At 45.7% G+C, this 24,982-nt stretch overlaps 1 protein-coding gene across 1 annotated transcript in view; it reads left to right on the forward strand.

Annotated features, from left to right (window-relative positions):
- Positions 1 to 24,982, forward strand: part of Scfd2 (sec1 family domain containing 2) — a 352,858-nt gene that overhangs the window by 310,774 nt on the left and 17,102 nt on the right. Inside the window, exons 6-7 of the mRNA XM_041671663.1 lie at positions 8,534 to 8,679; positions 20,516 to 20,650. Of these exons, the coding sequence (XP_041527597.1) occupies positions 8,534 to 8,679; positions 20,516 to 20,650 (281 nt within the window). The remainder of the gene's footprint in view (positions 1 to 8,533; positions 8,680 to 20,515; positions 20,651 to 24,982) is intronic.

Genomic DNA, 24,982 nt, shown 5'->3' on the forward strand with positions numbered 1-24,982 from the left:
ATGAAGGAGAAAAGTGGCCATGCAAGGCCTGAAACCTGACAGCCCAGATTACAACTTTATATATAGGAACTTTAAAGCCATCCTAAATCATTAACCATGAGATTGATGACACAGCATTCCTGGGTAGTATAACGCAGAACCTCAGAAATATATATGTATTATAAATACATACATGACTTTATGTGTGTATACATATATTTCTCACATTCTTAACCAGCCTCCACATGACCCCATCACGAGAATGACTAATGTTCTTTAATCCCTTATAAAATATAATAGAAGCCAAGACTCCATCTCCCCCGCCCCCCCAGCTTTTCTCAAACCACATCCATGTGTCTGCACGGGGCTGCTGTTTGTGGTGGAGCTGAGTCCTTCTGGAAAGTCATACTATGCATGTCTTTAAAGCCCACTTCTGTCAGTTGTACTTGTTACTAAATCGCAATATTTAATTAAATGTTTTCACATACTGATGAAATATAAATAAACAAAACCTGTCTTCAGTGACAAACCTAATTGAATGCTTTCAAAGGTCTCTAAAGATGAGTCACTCTTAAACAGTGCTTTTGAAGTTGGAACAATGCAACTGCAAAAGGTCTGGGGAGGGGAGTAAGACATTAAAATCCACAAGAATTCTGCCCCTGACTGTGCTGTGGGCTTCTTTAACTTATGGGTCCACTGAAGTGGACTACATGGTAGTCAGAATCCCTAGCAAGATGTAACGGATTGTGAGAACAGAACTCTGCAGCAGATGGTGGCCAAAGAAAGGGCATTGAAAGAGCAGTGAGTGCACACAGCTAGATGTTAATTCAAACAAAATTATACTTGTCTATGCGGGTAGGTTAACATATGGGTATAATATCTGAGTGTATGTATTTGGGGATGTATATGGATATGTATGCATACACATTTGTATTTGGGTGGATGGATGTGGATATGTGTGTGTATATATATTGGGGGATGGATGCTTGGGTGGATAGATGAATGGCTACTGATATGTGTTCGAGAAATCTGGTTGCATGATTCTCATTTTAAACAATTTCCACTCTCCTGTCCATCCTAAGCAGGCTTGGAGAGAGGACTCGGGCTGTCCCTTGCCTCACCTGCTCAGGTGGGACCGCCCTCCTCAGCAGTTGTTTTATCCAGTTCAACTTTAAAAGATTTCAGACGTCGTCCCATTTTCAAAGTTTATTTGGTTTTTCATTTTTTAAGTTTTATTTTCATTTACCAAGAATTATAGTGAGAACCCTAAGAAAAGACTCCATGTTAAAAAGCAATCATTTCAAAAGGGAGAAAAGGGAATGTCAGCCTGCTGGATGGATGAGGGAGGTCATGACCTCTCAGTGGTTTGACCCCTTTGGCCGTGTCAGACCTGAGATGACCTTTCCTCTCATACCTCCTAGAGGCAGGCCCTGCTGTTTGGAGCCTGCTGAGAGCTGGGGCACAACAAGAAAGTGGGCTGGTGTTCAAAACTCCCAGGCAGTACAGGGATGGGGATACTAGCTTAGACCTGGAAGAGAACTAACTGCCATTTGGTCAGGCTGAACGTCAGTTTTTACTCCGTCATTTTCTAGATAGATTTCAAGGGCCTGGGGGAATTTTAGACCTTTAAGGAGAATAGTATCCGTAAATAGAGCCGTTTCGAATCCAGCTGTAGCCGTTCCCCTTCTCTTCAGCATATCCAGTTGCAGAAGTACCCATGCTGATGTTTAATCAGCACAAGTGCATGTGCACACAGGTGTGCGAGGGTATGCCGAAGGGTTTCCATAAGGGCCATTCAACTCCAGCCAAGCCTGGCACAACCTCCTATTTGAGATGCTTGCTTCACTTTCTTGAATGCTTGAGGAATAAGGACAAGCATGTGAAAAGCCATGAGCTTATGAAGAGCCAGGGAGCTCCAAGCCTGGTCCCTAGGAAAACTAGGGAGAATTCAGCCACCCCAAACAAGGAGGGGCGAGCCATTTCAGCCATCCCTGGAGACTACTAAACTATCCAAGCCTCCCTCCATTTGAACAGTGTAATGGCTGGAAGGGGCCGTCCCTCCAGGGTTGAGAGCTATGGAAACCGCTGGTCTCCCATTGCTGTGGTAAAGAGCCTTGAGTAGATGAGAAGGGTGGGAGGAGGGCAGAGGAAGGGACGTCAACACAGGAGCTTTGTGTGGTTACTCCAGGGAGTAACTAGACACTGCCCAAGAGACCCAAAGCCCTCCACAGAAAGGTATCACGGGGACATGAGCCACCCCCATTTTAGAAGAGCACAGTGGTGCCCTAGGGGTTTGGGAGCCTCCCTTATCAAAAGGCGGGTCTCTGGGGTGTACGGGCCATGCTCAGCTAAAGGCTGGCATCTGCCACTGCTTTATTATCTCTTTAACTAAGGGGCTTAAATGAGAATTGCCTGGATTCATACACTTGAGTTGCCTTTTAAAAAAAAACAGACTGTTATCGAGTGAGCTGGCTTAATGGAGCAGGCTGTTCAAGGAGCCGTAGAAGTAACTGAATATGGCACGCGACAGAGCACAGATTCAAAGGAGACTGTGCAGCAAGTCTGGGAAAGACTCACACCTTACATAGCCAGAAAGGACCTGGGTCTAACTGCAAGCCAGCCCATAATCTCTACTTCTGGGACAGTCCTAGTTCTTCTCAGTAAGAAAAGCATTTACCAGACCATTGTAAAAGAATGTCTTTAGGGGGCTAGAGCGATGGCTCAGCGGTTAAAAGCACTGAGTGCTCTTCCAGAGGACTTGGGTTCAATTCTCAGCACCCACATGGCAGCCAACAACTGCCTCTAACGCCAGGATCTGACACCCTCACACAGACATACATGGGGGCACAATACTAATGCAAATGAAGTAGAAGTAAATAAATTATTTTTTTAAGAAAAGAATGTCTTTAGTATAAAGATGAGCTAAGTGTATTTTTTAATTTTTCATGTATGCACATGCTCTTAACATGTATGGCATCATGCATGGTGAGTAAGCCACCTTTGGAGTGAGACGGCAAGAGCTTACCTCTTAGCTTTGCCACTGGTTGCTGGGCTGGTCTTGTGTTACTTTTCAGTGGCTCCCTTGCTCCATCTACAAAGTGAGGATGGTAATATTGTCTGCCATGTTGCCACATTGGCTTTCTGTGGAGATCATATGGGCTATGGGCTAATGTCCACGAACTTCTTAGTGTAGTTACCGACTAGAACAACAGTTCTCAACCTGTGGGTCGCTCTCCCTTTAGTGGTTTACTATCCCTTTCACAGAGATCACCTAAGACCATTGGAACACACAGATAATTACATTACAAGTCACAACAGTAGCAAAATTCCAGTTCCAGTTATGAAGTAGCAAAGAAAATAATTTTATGATTGGAGGTCACCACAACATGAGGAACTGTGTTAGAGGGATGCAGCATTAGGAAGACTGGGAACCACTGAACTAGAAAGGACATCAGAGAACGTAGAGATGGCTAATACAGTAGGAAACGGCTCATCCCATGTTGTAGCTTTTGTGCCCATGTCCCCTCTTTTCCATTGACTGCAATAAGAATATGGGATCAACAGCCTCCCCAGATGTGCCGTTGAATGCTGGGAATCCTGGTGTCTACAGGACTGCTAATCTGCCATCGGAAAGACGTCTCAAACCCTGTCTCTACCAGGGACATTAATGGGGTATCGTGTATTAGTCACTGATATTTCTGATCTGTGTTTCTTTTTCTGTTGTTTTATTTCTTTGTTTGGGTTTTTGAGACAGAATGTTGCTATGTAGCTCAGGCTGGTGTTGAACCTGCAATTCTCCTTCCTTAGCCATTTAAGGCCATAAATTACGAATGTAGCCACCATCATTAGCAAGAAACTTTTATTTGGAAAGAATTTTTTACTTTGAAAATTGAAAATTTAATTGAAAATCAGTTTTTTCATATAATATATTATAATTAATTTCCCCTTCCCTAAGTCCTCCCCACTTCCCTACTCACCCAAATCCACACCCTTTCTTTCTCTTTTATTACAATACAACCAGATCTAAAAATAATAATGATAATGAGGACAACAACAAAAATAAAAGATAAAAGGCTCCTTTTTTCTGTTTGTTGGTTTTGTCCCATTCTGGCTTGTTTGTTTTACCTTTTTTGGAAAGATATTATATGTGCAAGTTTTACTATATGACTTGGGTAAGTCAATGTAAAACAGTGAAATTTAAGTAAATTGTGAAAAATGGTTAAAGACCAATTAGAAGTGAATCCCCTTCAGCTGCTCTCCCCAAAACATGTGCGTCTCCGGACACTTGCTTTGAAGAAAACAGGAAAGTTGGAGAGGGTTGGCAGTTTGAACAGAAGTTATCCTTATGGGCCGTTTGAACAGCACACCTTCTTAAATGATCTTTGCTTTATCGGTCAAGTTTGGCCTTTGCCTTCCTTCCAGCAGTTTCTGTTGTTCAGCTGGGTTACTTGAGTTGAGTTGAACAGTAACCCATACACACTTCTATCATACAGCCTGCTCTGTAGTTGACCTTAACCCGTGTGAGTTCCCAGCTTCTGCCTTAACTTTGATGTAGTATGCACAGTTCCCCAAGTAGTCTAGACTTTTCACTAAATCATCTTCCATCTAGTAATGATGTCATACTAAACTCTGCCTAATGGATAAATGTGTTCCTTCGTATACTTCTCCCAAATTAAAATGGCCAGTGGGAAACTGAATGACTTTTTCTGTTCTATAGAATATAAGTTACTTTACATAAAATGTTAGTCTACTAGTCTTTTAGCGGAATTAAAAATATGTTGTGTGGTATTAGAACTAGGGATGTTTCTGCTTGTTTTCATGTCTTTGTTTCTTGACAAGGTAATGAATAATCTAAATGGATAGATTAGATGATAGATAGATAGATAGATAGATAGATAGATAGATAGATGATAGACAGATTTCCTTACCTGAGTTTACAGAAAGAACCCTCATAGTGAACGAAAAGCCACGCCCTTGGCCTTCCTCCTTTTGTTGATAGTAAGGCACAGGCTGTGTTGTCTCGGTTGAGCTTCAGTGCAAATAGCAGCCAGGATGTGAGTCTATTCCACACTCCGGCCTTTTGCAGCCCAGCTTTTCCTAGTTTTGAACCTTTTCAGAATGCAAGAAGAAATTATAGGCATGTATCTCAGAAAACTACAGGTTTCCCCTCTCCACAAGGTTTGGCATGGGATTGTTCCAAGGATTTGTGTGGTCTTGGATTCTCTCCATCAACTTCCTTCTACACCCCCGCTGGAGTCCTCCATGCAGAGTCTGCTGAACGAACACAGAGAGGTTTCCCCACTCTGTTCTTCACCTCTGCACAGTGAGGTGTGGGTTGTCCCCAAAGGTTCCTGTGCTGGAAGGTCATCCCCCAGGGTGCTGATATGACAGGGTGGTACAGCGTCAAGAGGTGAGACGGGACGGTCAACAGGTCACTGACATTCCTCAGAAGGGATCAGTTCTGATTCTGTAGAAAGAATTATTAAAAGGGTGAATTGTGTAAAGAGTAAGGCTGGTCTCTGTACCCTTGCTTCTTGTCTCACCATGTGATCTGTCCCCTCACATTCTCTCCTCATGATGCCATGCTGTGACCATACCAAGTCTCCTCACTAGAGGCCAAACAGATCTCAGCTTTTCAGCCTCTAAGATTATCATGGAAACTTTTTACCTTCATAAGGTACCCAGCCTCTAGTGTTTTAATATAACAACACTAGTAAAACTATATGTATTAGTTACTTGTCTGTGCTGTGATAAAATACCATGACCGAAATCAACTCAGGGAGGAAGGGGTTTGTTTTGGCTTCTGGTTACAAAGGGATATAGAGTCTGTAATGGCAGGAAGCGTTTCACAGCAGGCAGGCATGGTGGCAGGAATGGGAGCTAGCTGACCACACTTTATCAAGACAGCTCCCTGCCCCAGTGACATGCTTCCTCCAGCAAGGCTCTACCCTGAAAATCCCATCTCTCCCCCAAGCAGTGCCACTAATGGAGGACCAAGGGTCCAAATGCCTGAGCATATGGGGGACATTTCTCATTCAAACCACTATGCCATAGATCAATTTTTTTAATTTATTTATTTATTAAGGATTTCTGCCTCCTCCCCGCCACCGCCTCCCATTTCCCTCCCCCTCCCCCGATCAAGTCCCTCTCCCTCATCAGCTTGAAGAGCAATCAGGGTTCCCTGACCTGTGGGAAGTCCAAGGACCGCCCACCTCCATCCAGGTTTAGTAAGGTGAGCATCCAAACTGCCTAGGCTCCCCCAAAGCCAGTACGTGCAGTAGGATCAAAACCCATTGCCATTGTTCTTGAGTTCTCAGTAGTCCTCATTGTCCGCTATGTTCAGCGAGTCCAGTTTTATCCCAGGCTTTTTCAGACCCAGGTCAGCTGGCCTTGGTGAGTTCCCAATAGAACACCCCATTGTCTCAGTGTGTGGGTGCACCCCTCGTGATCCTGAGTTCCTTGCTCGTGCTCCCTCTCCTTCTGCTCCTGATTTGGACCTTGAGATTTCTGTCCGGCGCTCCAATGTGGGTCTCTGTCTCTGTCTCCTTTCATTGCCTGATGAAGGTTAATATTCAGGAGGATGCCTATATGTTTGTCTTTGGATTCACCTTCTTATTTAGCTTCTCTAGGATCACGAATTATAAGCTCAATGTCCTTTATTTATGGCTAGAAACCAAATATGAGTGAATACATCCCAAGTTCCTCTTTTTGGGTCTGGCTTACCTCAGGATAGTGTTTTTTATTTCCATCCATTTGTACACAAAATTCAAGAAGTCCTTGTTTTTTACTGCTGAGTAGTACTCTAATATGTATACATTCCATACTTTCTTCATCCATTCCTCCATTGAAGGGCATCTAGATTGTTTGTTTTTTTAACGACAAGTCAGACATTTGTGGAAACCAGGAAACTTTGCCTACCCGTAATAGTTACTACACACAGTGTCACATACTAATGAAGAGTATGGGCTCATCCACACACATACCACCTCTCTGCATGGGGGCAGCCCGGGTCCTCTGGATGCTTCTGTGTATGCCAGATGCATCCTCTGTTAGTTTAAGCTTAGTTGACTCCACCTTTTCCTTCCCAAAACAATTTCCTTGATTATCAAAATTGACAAGTATCTCCTTATTTCACAGGTGTTTGGATAGCTATGGTCAAGAAAATAGATATTAGTAAAAGTTGACAAAGATGTAGAGAAACTGAAACCCTCTTAAGAGTATTGGTGGGAGTGTCAAGTGGCGCATCATTTGGGACACTGTGGATCTGGCGTTCTTCAGACGGTTAACACAGAGCTGCCAGTGCGTGCACATGGGAGAAATGAATGTGTATGTCCACACCAAAGCTTGTCCTTGCAGAACTACCAGCATTAGCATGTTAACTGAGATACAGAGACTTCCCAAGGGCCTGCCAACCGAGAAACTATTTTCTCTCTAAAATTTCCTGCTGTGGGTGTTCCAGATACCTGTGCAGACACATGGAATGCCGTGCACTGATACCGTAGAATGCACCGTAACTGTGCAGTAAAAAGAAGTGATGAAGTGGTGGTGTGTACCGCAGCCTGAATGAGCCCTGAAAACAAGGCAGATACAGGAAGTCAACTGCAAAAAGCTGGGTATTCTATGGTCTGTTTCTATGGAATGTCCTGTCAGTGAATCCATAGGGTCAGAAGGCAGACTGGTGGATTCAAGGGGAAGAATCAAGAGTGTCTGCTGACAGATTTAGGGTTCCCTGATGGGGTGAGATGGGCAGGCACGTGTTCAGCTGAACAGCAGAGCACACAGGCCTGGATGACTGAGTCGACATAGCAAGGCCATGGCAGTGCCTAGTCACAGGAGAACCTAAACCTGCATCTCAATGTCCTTATGTTCTAAAGGGGAGAAATTGTACCAGTGACCTCAGGGGTCACGTGAGAGGTGATGAGTTGACCCAACTGGTGTATCTGTGAATTGAGGGTGAATGTTCTCAGTGTATCTCGTTTTGTTAACTTCTGTCTTATCCTTGATTGTTTCTCTTCCTGAGTGGATACATAACATCAGAGTAGTCATCAGCGAGTGCGATTGCCGCCTTTGCGTTTTTATTAGCTCCCCTTTAAATGGTCCGGCACCTGGTTTAGCACATTCAACCACTTTGCACGTACCCGTCCCAGCTAGTTCCACTCTTGGCGTGGCCCTGTCACCTTTCTCCATCTTGCTGTCAGACCTGGAAACTGTCAGTGGCTTCCAGACGAAGGTTTCATCACAGTACTCTCGTCCATTTTCCTTGTGTTCCTCTTGGTTTCCAGTGTCTGGGAATCCAAGCCCCTCGGGAGTCTGTCCTCCGTGAAGCCTCTGCAGGCTAGTGACTGGAACCAGTGGCTGTGGTGCCAGGCGACCCCGAAGCCCGCTTCTGTCAAAAGTGTTCACGCTCAGCGGGTCTCATTACTCATGTTCGTGAACAGCAAGAGCGAACTAGGGTTGAAGGCATTCCAGACTGTTATACTGAGCTCAAGATGTCATGAGGCAAACTTAATTTAAGGATTTGCTCACTTACGAAAATATCTCTCGACTGTTTCAGGCTGTGACTCTGCAACTAACCTGACATTTCCAAAATCCCAAAATGCTGTGAATGATGTCTTCACGTCTCTCCAGGAGATTGCCAGAGCTAGGACTCTCATGAGACAGTTTAAGTCTGTGTATGTTCCTGGAAATCATACTCATCAGGTGAGTGTTCGTGATCTCAGTACCTGTCTGCAGCTGTGTTTTAGAACGCAGAAGCCAGGCCACAGGGAAGGTTCCCCTCAGCCCATCATTCTAGATGGACTCCCGAGTTCCCTTTTAATGGACCCTTTGGAGCTCCACTAAGTCTGAAAGCCTCTCAGCTCATTTGTGCCCTAGACTTAATGTAACTGGTGAAAACTGGCTTGGAAATCTTGCCTGTTTATCACCGTGGGTCTGTCTCCACTGTAGACGGTAGCCTGAGGCAAGGCCTTTCCTCTGGGTCCCGCTGTTGTTGGTTCCAAACAAGGGACTGGCTTCACATGGTTTCAGTTTCCTAGCTCCAGCAGCTCATCAGTATTAGAGCAATCAGAGGAAAGCAAGGTTTAACTGACTATGGACAGGACAGGGGACATTGCGACAAGGGAAGCGGTTGTTAGTAAAATGCCCTGCAGCTTTCTAAGGGGAACCGACAAAGTTCTAAGGAGAACCTACAAAGAATGTATTGACTGACCATTGAGTAGAAAGATGAGACCATGCAGGAATTCCCAAGGGAAGTACATGGAGTCACCTGGTGCTCTGGAGCCTGGAAGTCAGATCTAAGGATTCCGGTTGGAAACACATGCTTCCATGGAAGAACAAGTGTTTCTGATGGGAAAGATCACTGGGTATGGCTGTGGGAATCTTCTCCTCCACTTCCCCAAGATGTCTCTGCTGAAATCAGACATGTGTCACGGTAGGAGACTGTGGCCATGAGGGGTGCGTCTCAGGGTGGTGGCTGTTTTAGTGCATGTAGAGGTAAGCTGTCGTCCCATGACAACCCAGCAGAATCTCAGTGCTGCTCCTGTGTGTTCCTACAGTAGCTGACACTTGAGCACCCCTGGCCTTGGTCTCCCCCTCCCCTTGCTTTCTACAGCAAGGAGGCCAGAGAAGCATTGGCCTGAGTTCCAAAAGGGAGTGCATTGCCACATACACTTAGCAGCCACAGCAGGTGGCAGTCTTTGTAGCCAGCATTCTATGTACCTTGGTTCTCAGTGAAGTTCTTAAAGTATTGACTAAAGGTGCCGAGAGCCATCCGAAATCACCCACCAAGATATCAAGACCACAGAATTTGGCACTTGCAGAATTTCCCGTCCTTAAAAAAATAAAAATCTGGACACATCAGCACCACAGAATATAGAACTTGTCACTCAGATCACCAAATGTGTAATTTATCAGTTCAAAAAGAATCAGCAATTTTAGATACTGTGTTGTGGACCAAGTCCAAAAAACATGCCGAGACTGATGATATATGACGAAAAGATCTAACCCAGAGAACGTCAGAAGGGAAATGGCTACAATAGTTGGCAGAGAAAATAAACCACAAAAAAAAAATGAGGTCTTTTCCATTTTATGACCATCACTGGACACTAATTTGGCCAACTTCACATAAACACACATCAGCTATGAATCATGGGTATGATAAGGACACTGACTCTGTCCCCACATCATCAATGCTGTCATTTCTCCAGGCCTCGGGGCTCTGTCCTGCAGTCATGACTTCCAGGAACACAGTTTTCCAATGTTGCATACACTTGCCCTCATAGTAAGCCAGTGACATCAGCACATGCAGTAGAGCTCCCCAGCACTGGTGAGTGATGGTTGGGGACGCATGGATCCTGAGTGCACACTGTGAAGATGACATTATTCGTTATGCCATGGCAGTAGAAAGAGAAACAAGTTCAACAGGCAGGTTGCTGCATGCAACCTTTCAATTCTTTCCTTAGCCTCTTCTTCTCGGGGGAAAAACATGACTCTCTCTGTGGAACATTGTTCTAATTTTGTAAAAGCTATAACGTAGGATAAAGAGTATATAGAAGTTTATGTTTAGTATATCTTTAAAAGTTTTGGGAGAAATGAAATAAACAGATTTGTGGGATTGTAGGAAGAGACTGGAGGGCGAGACACTGTGTGACATTGGGCAAGTCCCTTCACCTCTCTGAGACAATATCCTCCTCTCTTTACCTGAAGCAAACCCTTTAGACAGGAATACCGACCATTTCATCAGTTTTTGGTTTTCCAAGTTGTTAAAGAATTTTATAGCGACAGCTGTGGGTGCCATGAGAACAAGAGATTCTGATGTGTTTGGTCCATGGTCACATCCTCGGGGTCTAGAGGCAGCTTATGCATGGGGGGTGCTCACTAAATATTTGTGGGGTGCATCTTCAGTGTGACGCATAGTGTGACTCAGGTCAGAGGCGGTACCGGAATACAAGTTAGGTAAGTGGGAAGGTGTATAGCTTGGAGCCCGAGGCAAACCGTGCTGCCCTGAAGATAGTACTCGGCTGGGTTTATGGTTTGGCCGTCAGTGGCCCTAAATGCACGTGTGCTGTAGATTGGTCCTCTCCTGCTGGTGCTACTGTGAGGTGAAAGCTTTAGGGGATGATGTCTCACTGAAGGAAGCAGTCATTAGGAGAGTGCCCATGGAAGATATATCAAAGCCATGTGCCCCCACCCCACACCCACTTCCTGGCCACCAGAAAGTAAGCGTCTCTGCCACCACACACATCTGGCATAATGAGCCACCTCCTCACTAGCCAGACAACAGCCACCGCCCTCAGAAGCTGAGTGCCAAACTCACGTTTCCCTCCCGTGGGTTGGCTTCCCCCAGGTATTTTTCCCAGCAGCAGGAAGAAGCTGTGAGCCGCATTAGGCAGATTTCTATCCGTTGCTTCTTCCAGTTTGGTCTTTGGTCCCTAGCTTTAGGGAAAATGTGTGCTTTCCACCAGGAACATGTTATCACCTCACAGAACCTAGCTGAGATGTGCCAGCACACCCAGGACAGGACGAACCCTGATCTTGCCCTGGTTCCTGTCACCATCTGCCCTGCACTGTGCTCTGGCCTCTCTGCCCTGAGTCTTGAAGTTCTGCAGCACCAGGCTCCTTCCCCGTGCCTTCTTTCTGGCTCACATGCACGCGTGCTCACTCTCTGAGGCTCTCATTTCCCTGCTGGCACTGGAGCACTTTTGACTTCATCTTTACCCGCTTCCCGAGGTCAGGTGTGGTGCATATACAAAGTGCAGGCAGTGTGCCTCTCTTTGGAAGGGGAACGTGATTGATAAAAGAAATGATCAAATCTCTGGAAGGGGCAGAGGAGGACTGGAGATCCAGAAGTGATCCACTCAGGATGTGGGGGGATGAGGACAAGGAGGCTGTCGCTGAAGGTCCTGATGGGAAGAACATAGCACATGACCAGAAGCAGCTCTTCTGCTCCCTGTGGAACTGTGGGCATTGCTTGCACTTGCCCTTTCTGGGTTGATAGGCAGGCAGCTGGGTAGATGCCAGTGCCTGAGTTCATGGCCCAGGGATGCCTCTTCCTCAAAGACACATCACTTTACCTCTCTGTGGCCAATTCCTCCTCTGAAGAAGGACATTCTCTCACAAAGATGCTCTGAGAATTTGGAGAATTAATGCCAGTCCAACTCCTGTGATAGCCCTGGACGCATAAGCAGGACTTACTGATCTTTCTCTATGAGAGAAAGTACTTGGAGTGTAAGTACTTGTAGTAACATCAGAAAAACCAAAGAGCCACCCAGAAAAGGCACGATTTTTAGGTCAGAAATGAGCTATAAGCTTTTTTTTCCTCCTGTTGCAAAACAAAGCAAAACAAGAACAAAAAAAATAAAACAAGGATAAGTCAAGAACAATGGCACTGGGTTTTGATCCTACTGCACATACTGGCTTTGTTGGAGCCTAGGCTGTTTAGATGTTCGCCTTACTAGACCTGGAAGGAGGTGGGAGGTCCTTGGACTCCCCACAGGGCAGGGAACCCGGTCTGCTCTTTGGGCTGATGAGAGAGGGGGAGTTGATTGGGGGAGGGGGAGGGATAAGGGAGATGGTAGGGGGGAAGAGACAGAAATATTTAATAAATAAATAATAATAATAATAAAAACAGAAACAAGGACAACAACAAAAAACACTAAGGCCTTTCTCATGGGTCTCTAAAGGCAACATGGGCCTATGACATTATCTGTCTGCCACCTAAGGGACACACCAGCTCTCCAGCCATAGACTGCTAACACCAGCCTGCACAGGACAGGACGATGGCCCTCCATGAGGAGAGCTACTACTGAGATCTGTTTGTATGATAAGGTTGGGTTTAGGGATTATCCCTATAAACTGGAAGCCTATGGCCTCCAGTGCCTGGGCCTGGGTCTTCATTACCCCCCGCCCCCATTTCTCACTGCCTGTAGCCCAGGTTCCTTCCCCTGCGGTACAGAGTTTGATGTGCCATATGCCTCATCAGGAGGATATTAGCCGTGTCTCCAGGGCACGGAGCTCATAGGCCTTCCAGTAAGTGTCATCTGGCTCCAGAATAATGACAATTATTGCTGAACAAGTCTTCAGGACAGAGGTGCTGGAGCCAATGCAGCACAGATGTGGGCCTTCTTCCATGCCCCTGGCAGCTGAATAAGAAAGTCTAGAGCCACGGAAGCTTGATTCATCTCATGCCCAGGGAAATAAGGCTCTCTGAGCAGACATTGGGCCCATCTCTTTTGTCAACACTCCCCAGCTTTGGCCAACAGCTGCCCACATCCTAAGCCAACCTCTATTCTCTCCCCTAATTGTATTAATGTCTACCCAAACCCAGACCTGCTCAGTTCCTTATGGGCAGGGGGGCGGGGGGGGGGATAATTGGTACCAAACAGAGCTAAACTAAGGACCAGGAAGCTTGGCGTTGTCTCAAAGACACTTCTAACTAGAGTGTGAATTCAAGGGAATTCTTTAGTAAGCTTGGCTTTCATTTCTTCATATTGAACTTGGAAAAAAAACTGCATTTAGTGTTTTAAGGAAAAGTTTGCTTCTGGATATAAGGAAAGATGGATGGATGGATGGATGGATGGATGGATGGATGGATTGAAACACTTTTTTATCTTCAAATAAACCATTTCCTTTAAAAAAATGAAAGGAGAGAAGATCATAGTCTCACAAAAAGCAAGATAAATAAGCACGGAACTGTCTCATAGAGCCCCCAGCATTTCAGAACAGATGTTCCCTGTGCCGTGGTGGGTGGGAACAAGCTGGACACCCTCCATGAGGCCAGTTTTTCTAAGGTGCTGGTGCATGAAGTCATGTGTAGAAAAGAGAGAAGCATGCTTCTTCAGAGGCAGAACCAAGGACTTCCAGCTCCCCCAGCACCAGCCAGCTGAGCAAAGTCAGCAGGCAACCCTTGCTGGGTTGAGGCTGGGCACCAGTTCAGGTCTCCTTGGCAGCAGATACCTAATAACTAAGGCACCAGAGTTAGACGGTAATATTTAATGTCAGAAAAACTGTGTACCCAGTCCCCTTCCACAGGAGCTAGGCTCCGGCTTCCAGACACAGCCACACCTTATCTCTACACAGAGCTACCAAGAGACACACACTAGTATTTTGTTTACCCACACTAGTGTTTTGTTTTTCATTCTTTCTTTGAGTATAATATTTTTAAGCCCACGTTGTTCTTGAAAACATACTGCAGGAGATACAAAGTCCCACCCCAATTGATAACCTGCTGGGAGAGGGGAAATCATCCATTGGGGAGAAAACTGATCCCAATTTTTATACTTACTTTTTATTATATATATATATATCATTTTTATATATTTATATTCATTATAAGCATGTTTATATTTATTCCCCAGAATTGGTATAAAGGCAAATATAAAACATACCAATATTTCAAGCCAAAATGTTATTCTGACTTCAGTGTTCTTTTCCCATCTGATATTTTTATAAATGAAGGTATCTTCACAAGCCCCTAATCATTACATGGGTATTGTGCATTTTGGGCCTAAGAGCAGAGGCCCTGCAGTTACAGCCACCCTGGTGCCAGCCTGCCCAGAACCAGAAAATAGTCAGAGAAGCAGTGGTCATTTTACTTCCCTGGGACAGTCCTTGTGAACACCATGAGGCGTGGTGCAGTCCACACAGTGACGGGGGAACTGTTTGACTTGGTGTTGAGGTTTCCCTTGGCTCGGAACCCTCATACCCTGTAGGAGGTGATTTTTCAGCCACAACTCTGTAGCTCTAGCATTCCCCAAAGGGACACTCCCAGTTATTATTCAAGCGTCGTCAGACTTGGAGAAACCCCAAATTCTAGTTGTCTATCAAATATCTGTAGTTCCCCCAGTCTACAGCAGTGCACCATGCAGGGGTCATTCTTGCCGTTAGTAGTCTTGCCTGTCTTCTAGTTTGACATTCTTTCTTTATCAGGTTGCCAGGGAAACAGCTGGAAAGTTAAGCAGAAGTCAAATTCCTATGCAGAGGGCACAAAGGGTTTAATAATCCTCTGCCCACACAGACAAGTGAGGAAACAGGGAAATTACTGCTTCATCTCATCCTTAATGTGCCCACGGCTAAGACAGTGCTCTGAACCCCATCTCCTCTTCCTCCTGGGAATAAGCGAGACCATATTTTCTGTAAATGTAGACAACTCTAGTCAGTGAGTTATGGATGGAAGTGCTGCGTTCTCGTGCCGTGCCTGTGACATCTTTCCGTGCATTCTGTCCCCTTCTCTTTGACCTGCCATCAGCTGAAAACACAGTCTCCAACACAGGGCTGCAATGCCCTGGAAGTCCTGAAACCACTCCCATGTGGGACATAGCTGAGGGATTGCCAAGCACAGAACCACCTCACCCCAGAGCTAGTGGGGGTTGAGACAGAGCAAAGAGTCAATGACAAGTGAGGACCTGCTTGATGCTAGAGCAGACCACACAGCTGCTCTGCCCCCTGTAACGCTGTGTGACACCTCAAAAACGATGTGGGTGGCACTCCCGAGACGCCCCGCCTGTCACCTTCTGCTGGCCCTGGCCTGAGAAGCAAGCACATGGTGCTTCACAAAGGGGACCGCGACCATCCAAGCTGCTTAGTCCAGAGAGTGAAGTCACCTGAGTGGCTGGTGGCTGGGGGAGGGGCAGGTTCTCATCAGCGGACTTTCCAGGCAGGTGAAGGACAAGTACCGCTTTCCTCCCAAAATCATGGTTCTTCACCTGCACAAGCCTTAGTTCTTCTTAGTCCATTGTTTTCATAGACAATTTGAGAATTTCCCTATCCGTTATTTATGTGGCAAGGCTTACAAATTTATTTTTAAAATAACTAACACTTCTATTATTCACTATGCTTTGGCTATAAATAAAAATGGAAAAAAAGGAGAACACTACAAATGGCTTATACTGGAAAGGTAATTTGTTGGATCCACAACAAAAGTCTGGAAGTCAACCTAAAGGCAAGAGAAGCTGTTAGCATTAGTAGCGCCCCAAGGTGGAGCAGGTCCCTGCTGGTCTCCGCTGCCTTACCAGCCCCTTCTGTCACTCCTACGGCAGAGCCAGGCTCAGCTGGCAAAGCACAAGCGTAGCTGCCAGTGTCACAGGCCAGCCTTCCACAGCTGCGTATAGGAGAAAGGGCTTACAGCTCAATTGTCACATCTTAAAGAGACAGAGTATTGTCATATGAGAATAGAATCTGAGAGGTTGTGGCCAAAAAAAAAGTGTAAGAGATTCGTGTCACACGAGTGTGTCAGACCGGAAAGAAAGGTGTATATATAGCTCTTCTGGATCTGTGTGATGTCTTAGCTATCTTGTACTTTTAATTATGGTTATTTCCACATTCTAATTAATTGCCCACCTTTTGCTGGCCCATGGCTGAGAAGTGCATGGTGCTTTGTTTTAAAATAAATAAATAAGAAAGATTTTTGAGCTTCCCAGTAATACATGGCAATTACAAAGACTCAAGAATGAAGGTGGTGCCTTCAAATCCTTGCTCCAAGCGAGCCCAGGCCAACTGGCAAGCACAGCTAGTGCTTAGCCTCACAGGAGAGCAGGAAGGAGACCAAGATAGAAGAGAGAGGAGAGAGCCATCCATCTATGAGCATCCGTACTTTCTCTATACCCTCTGTGCTTCCTACCAATCTCCCATTCATGCAAGGGTCTCTACAGTACTGAGAACAATCCCATCACTCCTAGTACAACCTGGCTTGGAGAGAGGGGCATAGTACAGTGCTTCTGCTTGGGCTCAGAACCACCCTGACCAGGATCTGACCCTCCTCAAACCATTGCTCTTCACTATGGATGGCATCAACCTTAGGTGGTTTACGTATAGGTCATGTTGTTTTGTATAGGTCATGGAGTATGCCTCTCTATCTCTCTGGTTTTTGAGACAGGGTTTCTGTCTGGGTGTCCTGGAACTCTCTCTGTAGACCAGGCTGACCTCAAACTCAGAGATCTACCTGCCTCTGCCTCTGCCTCGTGAGTTCTGCCACAGCCCAGCTTCTTTTCTCTCTTAATGTGCAGCCTATATGTATTTCTCTGTTGTCCTAGTTGAAGCTGTTCTATATAGCCAGTTTAATATAAATCAAGCAAGCAAATAACTATTAGCTGTTCAAAGGAAGGGATGGCCCTTCCTGTCTTATTCCCCTCTTGCTATGTATCAGCATTTCACTCAGTTTCAAGTAGCAGTGATCTGGAGACTAGTTACTTAGACATCCAAGGTTTATTTCTCGTGTGAAGTGGCTGGTCCTTGCTAGACTGTCTGTGTCGCCGTTATAGCAGCCCTGGCTCTAGAAATCAGTTTCTCCTGTCTCTGCTCTGTGGCCTTAGGAATATCCCTGTGTTCCATGCAGCAGACCAGAGAAGTCAAAGACGAGGACACGATTCCACTTTGAAAGACATGTTTCTAAAAGTCCCATGGGATCCTTCTGCTTATGTCTCTACCCAGAAACTGGAAATATAGCTACCCCCAGCAATATAGGAAGCTGGAGGATGGTCTCTTAGCCTGTTGATAATGTACCTGACTGAAAACTGAGTCTCTTACTCTAATGGTTTAGAAAAATATGGCAGACAACTTGATTGGCTTAGTAAGCTTTGGGGCGTTAGTGGGGCACATCTATGGGTATGTTTCCAAGGAAGATGGGCTAAGGAAGAAGGGAAGACCGCCCGAGTGTAGGGCATGATCCTGCGGACTAAGATCCCAGGTGGAATGAAGGTAGGGAAGGAGCAGCCAGCCCAGCTCTAATCAGCCGGCTCGCACTCCACGCCGTTTACTTGAGGAAGAGCATCAATGGAACTGAAGGTCTCTTGTTTTCTTTACTTAAAATTTATATTAGATTATTATTATACAAATCCATAAGTAAAATTATTAATTTGGAAGATGGAGAAAGAAAAGAACAAATACCTGCTACTTCCTGAGCCCAGGACTCAGATTTGAGTGTATTTCACCCCAATCTCATTTCCATGCATGAGTAATTTATTAACTTTTAACAGCAGAACGGGGTCTGTTTGTACTGATGGTTTGCTTTAGAAAAACAAAAGGCACGCAACCCAAAGTTCCACCTGTCTCTATCCCTGGCCAGCACCCGCCCTTCAGTTGCCGCTGGAGACAGAAGTTTCTATCACACATTTGCTCCAGATTCAGCAGCTCCAAGCTGCCATGTCCTCCCTGCCCACTTTGTGTAACCGCTAGCCCATGGCACACGTGCCCCTGACTTGGCACCTTTCACTCGCATGCCAGTCTGTCACCACGGAGCCTCCCTTGTCATGTTCCTAACCCTCCTTGCTATAGGCATTCCTCACTGATTAGACAGCTCCCTGTTGTCCGGCACTTGAGTGCCTGTGGTGGTTTGGATAGGAACAGCCCGCATGGGGATGAATCAGTGGCGGCATAGATTCAAATGCTTGGTCACTAGGGAGTGACCTCTACTCCCTCATGCCAGGAATGAAGAGGTATGGCCCTATTGGAGGAAATGTCTCTGGAGGTGGGCTGAGGGGGTTCAAATGCTCACACCAGGACCAGTGTCTCTCTCTTCTTGCTTCTTGTGGATCTGGATGTAGAACTCTTAGCTACCAGGTCTGACCATGTGCTGACATGCCCCCATCATGATAATGATCTAAACTTCCGAACCTGAAAGCCAGCCCCAATTGAATGCCTTTTTATAAGAGTTGTCACGGTCATAGCGTCTCTTTGCAGCAATAGAACAGTGACCACAACAGTGGCTTCTAATCATTCCTTCCTTCAGATAATAAATGGTGGTTTCTGAATGCATTTCCATGCATGAACATAGCTTGAAAAATTAATTGCTAGGAGTGGAATTGCTGTGTCAGATGCAGTTTGAGTTTTGATGGGTACTACCAAATTACATTCTGCTTTGATTAGAACTATTTCCTCTCCAACCAACCTGAGAGTGCCTGATAGCCCCTGGCCATGGCAAAAGTACATGATTTCAGACTTTCAGGTTTTGTTCAGTCTGAGCCTTTAAAAATCCATCTTAGTCAGGCAACTCACAAATGCCTCTTACTCCAGGGAATCACACACACACATCCTACTCTGGCCTCTGAAGGCACATACTCGTAAATGAAATAAATCTTAAAAGAAAACTTATCTTGGTATAACTATAATCTGATTTCCTCTAGTCATAAGCAAGGTTGGCCCATAGCTTTATGCCTGCCTTATCAGTGTTCCTGCCCAGTGTTCACTCAGCATGACTGCTAACCATGAAATTTCTCTGTACAATGGTCTCCCTGACCAGTCAGTATCAAGGGACCTGGATCTTCCACTGAGCGAACACTAGCCCTCCCAAATGTGTGACAAGGCTTGGTGTTGCTAGTTGTTGCAAGTCTACACACTGCTTCATTTCTGAGCTATTTTAAGGACTTAGAATTGGGAAGATAGCTCAGGATTCCTGTTAGAAAAGCAAGAACAAGCTGGAGACAGGGCAGTACATTGCATGCCTGTAACCATGGCTACGGCGCCTCATGTTTGCCCCATGTAAAGAGCTACCCAGAGCTCAAGGCAGGCTGCCTCTCAGTAGTGTCCTGTTCGAAGCTGGCTTTCCTAGGGTGACTATGGATCAGAACGTGAGGGGAGGGAGACACCACTTGTGCCTGTGTGTTGAACCAGATGCATTGCCAGATGAGTGTGGGACAGCGGTGGGATTGGAAGAAGGTGGCGCAGTCTGGGATAAGGAGATTCAGGAAGCACTTTCCAGCAAGAAGTCAGGAAAGAGTTCAGCAAGGCAGCCGCCCCCAGGCAGAGCTAAATATGGGCCTGCAGGGTATTTAGTCACAGAAAAGGAAAGTGCTCAGCGCCACCCATCAAAACAGAGGTGTTGTAATCACCTTTATCTTCAGGGATGGCTGCAGTGCTCTGTGACCCAGTGCCACCCTGACCCGAGTCAGATTCCTTCTGTCTTCTCAGCTCCTCTGCTGACATAGTCATAGAGTTGAGCTCTGTGGAGGAAGGAGGATTAGCTTGGATGTTGACAGCCATTGCAAATAAACATTCACATTCCAAGCAGAGGGATGAGTCTAGGAATGTCTAGAGACTATCTTCATGTTTATGAAATGACAAGACTTTCTACTGTACTTCCTACATAAAACCGTCACTTTAATCAGGATCGAGCATTTAGTCCTACTATGACTATAGCTCTGCTGAGGGACATTTGGCTACAGAAGAGACCAGAGAGCCAGGGCAGTACTGGAGAACTGCATGAACACAAGTTGGGATCCCTGTGATATTAAATTCATAAAAATAAAAAGGGTGGGGGGCACAAAATTAGAGAGGTAGGGAGAGGAAGGCAGATCTGGAAGAAATTAAAGGGAGGAGTTGGGGTAAATATGATCAAAATACATTGTATGAAATTCTCAAAGAATTAATGAAAATAGTTTTAAAGACTCAAGGTTGTTTTATAACATTGCACTCAAAAAAAATCACAGCCATTGCTCAGTATCAAGCTGAACTCGCTTTAATTTATTTGATGCAAGTGAAACTGTCTCCAGACACAGCAAAAAAAAAAAAGTGCTTTTGCTCATAGCACAGTGTTCTGTCTTTCCAGGCATCCTACAAGCCATTGTTGAAGCAGGTTGTGGAGGAAATATTTAATCCTGAGAAGCCAGATCCCGTTGACATTGAACATACATCCTCAGGCCTTACTGATCTCCTTAAAACTGGATTCAGCATGTTCATGAAGGTAAGTAACCATGAAGGGGCCATTCTCAGTGTCACAGTGTCCCCTTGACTGAGTATGGGAATGCTGGCACACAGTTGGCCCCGCCCAGTGCCAGGGAGACAATGGTCTACAATCAGGGAAACCCTCATTGACCATTTGATGGTGTGCAGTGTGAGGTCCTTGGACCTGAGTCCTTTCATCTTTCCCTAGCACACGTACAGATGTGGTGGCTGTCACAGGGCATCCTCAAGAGCACTGCTGGACAGCTTTTACCCTCATGAGGCACTTGTCACCAACAGGAACACATGTACTACTGTTCACTGGGCTTAGTGGCATCCTCTGCCCTTACTTCTAGAACTTACTCTGCCTGGTAATGAGCAACTTTGCATACTCCTGTGACTAATATCACCCCAAGACTCATTAGAGAGATATGTGATGGTCCAGCAGACTCCTTGAGTTTCTCTGGCTCCTGTCTGGAGTGGGTCAGAATGACTGAGCAGCTCTTGGAGTAGGGATGAAGGAGGAGAAAACACACAAATGGGATCTATTTTTAAGCCACTGTAAAGTTTCTAAATTTAAAAGGATCTAAACAAGATTGCAGACTGCCCTCCCGTATTTCAGCAGTAATAACTCTTGGAAATAATAGAATGTTTTGTCAACTTCAAAGAGTCTTTGAAATCATGAATTAATCTGCATGAAAACATCCAGCCTTTTGGAGTTCAATAAAAGCATATTACAGGAAAACTGGCCCATTCCAAAACCCAGAGAGGACCGAAGGCTGCCATCAGACTGGAAACCAGCAGTAAAGGCTGGAGTGGCCTTCCACCCTTTGTTCTCCTCTTCCCTTACCAGCAGCTTCTGACGCAAGGCCTGGCTGCTCAATTTCTTTTTCTTTCTTTCTTAATAAAGCAGTGCGGCTGAACTTCTGTAACGTGTCTGGAGCTCCTGTGCTGACTCTAAGCCCAGAGTTGGATCACTCTCTGCTCCTCTATCCTGAGGAGCTCTTCCTGGTGGCCATTTTCTTTAAAAATAAATAAATAAATAAATAAATAAATAAATAAATAAATAAATAAGGAAAGAAATAAGGAAGGAGGGAGGGAGGGAGGGAGAAGAGAAGAGAAAATTAAAAACAGTAATAACTTCTGGGATAGACATTTTCAGCCCTCTGGACTTAAGTCCTTCCTTTACAAGCCTGGACCTCTGGTGGTGACCATGGGCTGTGTAAGGATGTTAGTTGTGAACTGATTTCCCGAGTGCGTTTTCTGTCACTATCCCATGAATCAAGAGCTGTCACACTTGGAAGTTACCCCTGTAAACTCTGTACAATGTTTTCTCCCTCTTGTCCTGTGTTAAGCCATTCCACCATCCTATGTGACCTTGCCTAGGGAGCTTGGGACCCTGAAATGGCAGCATGGGAAATGAGGTATTTAGCCCCATTGTTGGAGCTCCTGAAGGCTTCAGCAGCCAGCCAGCTGACCTCGGAGGGAAGGCTCCTGGGAGTAGATTAAGGAGGAGAATTTAGTTCTCCCAGCTGCTTTAACTTTCTCAAAAAGCTATGTTGAGAAGGAGGCAAAACTAGACAGAAGGACTTCCACTCTACCCCAGTGCGTGTTGAGAGGGGAGGAGGTGGAATACAGATAGACCCACAGGTGGTGTGAACAGTTTCCAGGCCTCCCACCCACACTCATAAGGACAATCCATGTGAACCAGTGAGCCGGAGTATTTCCGTCCACCTTCCTGTCCATCCTTATGACAACCTCAGCAGCAGGTCCTATCCTTATCCCTTTGTTGTTATTGTTGTTGTTTGTTTTGTTTTGTTTTTGTGGTTTTCGAGACAGGGTTTCTCTGTGCAGTTTTGAAGCCTGTCTTGGCACTCACTCTGTAGACCAGGCTGGCCTTGGAACTCACAGAGATCCACCTGCCTCTGCCTGCTGAGTGCTGGGATTAAAAGCAAGTGCCACCACCTCTTATCCCTCTTTTGCCCAGTGAGGCAACTGAAGTCCTACATGGCTAAGCAGTGAATTCAAATTACCCAAAGCCTGGGAATTCATCTCCTTCTCCCCTATTCTGACATGATTTCCACAGAGCACACAGCAAATGGCAACTCCAGGATGTGTCCTCTAGTCCAGAGCACTTGCCTGGAGTGGGGGGCCTAAAGGACACACAGCATCCCCAGCCCCATAGTGCTGCTAGGCGTGTTCTCAAAGGTAAATATTCTGTGTTATTGATTCTGGTTCTCTTTGGTATTACTCATCTGCCTTCCCTTCCCTGAATCAGTACAGCCTAATGTGGGAAGTCCTTCTGTATTTGTGTTACTTTTATTGGTTAATGAATAATGAAGCTACTTGGACCTATGATAGGGTACAATAGAGCTAGGTGGGAAAAACTAAACTGAATGCTGGGAGAAAGTAGGCAGAGTCAGGGAGATGCCATGTAGCCGAAGGAGGAGAAAGACTCCCACAGGAGCCTGCAGGAGCCTTGCTAGTAGGCTACAACCTTGTGGTCATGCACAGATTAATAGAGATGGGTTAACTTAAGATAAAAGAGCTTGCTAGCAATTCACCTACGTGACTAGCCAAACAGTGTTTTAATTAATACAGTTTCTGTGTGATTATTTTGGGTCTGGGCAGCCAGGGAACAAACAAGCAGCCTCTGCTTACAGCAGCCCGTAAAGAAGATCTCTGCCTGGGTTGGTCATGGGGTCACTGGTGTGAGTGAGGTCACACAGTGTTCAGGGGCACCTGCCATTCCTCCCACTGCTTTTCTGGCACTTGGGCCCAGGGCTCATGGGAAGAATGACCCTAAGATTGCAGATGTCTCCCTACAGGTTACATCTTCATCCTGAACCCTCAGAGGCAGTTACTGCCCCTCTCTCTGGTCACTCACTGTCCTGTTCTGTGCCCCTGGAATGTGTTCCCTGCTTTCTCACTCGAGACTTATAGTGCTGAGGCAGAAGGAAACAAGGAGGCAGAACTTGATGAAATAAAGTCTGCTGCAGGGCTACTGTTGTACAAATGGGAACATTCTCAAAATGTAACTTGAACTGGAAGGGAGATGCTGGCCTGTCCCTGGTGAGTCCTTTCTCTGCACTCAGTGTCATTTCCTGGTTGACTTGGAGTGACAAGAGGCAGTCTGCCCGTGATGTAGAAAATGAAAGATGAGAGGAGATTGCAGATGTGACAAGATATGCTTGGAGGGACAGGGCCACAGTCACACTGCGGGAATATGGCATGAGGCTCATCGCATGTGGCAGAAAGAATGCAGAAAACGGTGGTCCTGGCCCTGTGTGGCTCCCTCAGGGCTCTGAACTTTTGTGCATACTCTGTGGCTGTATTTATAAATTGTTTAATAACTATGTGTCTTGGTTGCCATCCTCCAGGCTGATGTTTTTCAGAATAATATTCTCCTAAATATACAACATAACCCACTGTACACCAGCAGGTCGAGACAGTTTGAATGACTAATGAGCACCGCGTAGGGGAACAGACTAGACTCGTTATGTCTGGTTAGGTAAAATGGCCCGACCTAGCCTCACACATCTACTCGTGTGTGACTTGAAGGTTTTCCTCAGTTCAAATCCCACCGAAAAGATGGTGGGAGCTGTGGTGAGAGCCTTTAGTACTGGTCTAGGACTTTCTCTTCAGGGTCCTCAGCACTTGGCATTCTCATGCAGCGAGTACTCACTGATGAGGAGCAGTGTGGTCAGAGAAGATGGGTTACAAAGCTCACTCAACATAGCTTGAAGCCGTTAGTTTCTCCTTCCAACTACACTGGTCCCACTGAGTGGAGGGAACTCTTTCCATGACCCCCATGAAGACCTAAAACCACAGGTCTAAGCCCCGTGGACACACAGATGCAGTGCCTTTTCTCACTAAGCACATGGCATGTGTTGTGATCTCAGTGTGTGCAGTTTGCAAGTGTGACAGTGAGCTAGCCCTTCCTTTCCCTTCTTCACACTCCAGTGGTTGAAGACTTGTTCTTAACGTACATCTTAGCAACCTCTGCGGACAATTATATATTTCCTCATCAAGTCAAGAACTTTCATCTTCCCACTTACGTACTTTACAGCTTTTCTTTGACTTATCAGATTTGCCAGCACACTGTTTCTGGGATATAATTTGCACTTTGGGGCCATAATCAGGTAAATTAAGGGATGCTTAAACCAACACTTTGATGCTACTGAGGTCGGTTGATAACCCAGGTGACTTTTTGGTGACTAAAGAGGGGATACATGTATGGTACAGGCACTCTGGACAGGGATGTCTCTCAGTGACTAAAGAGGGGGTACATTACAGAGCAGGCACAGGATTGTCTCTCATTGACTAAAGAGGGGGTGCATTGTGATACGGGCAC

Source organism: Microtus oregoni, unplaced genomic scaffold, assembly GCF_018167655.1.
Source record: "Microtus oregoni isolate MIOR12 unplaced genomic scaffold, Mior012 000021F_ref0000039, whole genome shotgun sequence".
In the NCBI taxonomy this organism is placed as follows: domain Eukaryota; kingdom Metazoa; phylum Chordata; class Mammalia; order Rodentia; family Cricetidae; genus Microtus; species Microtus oregoni.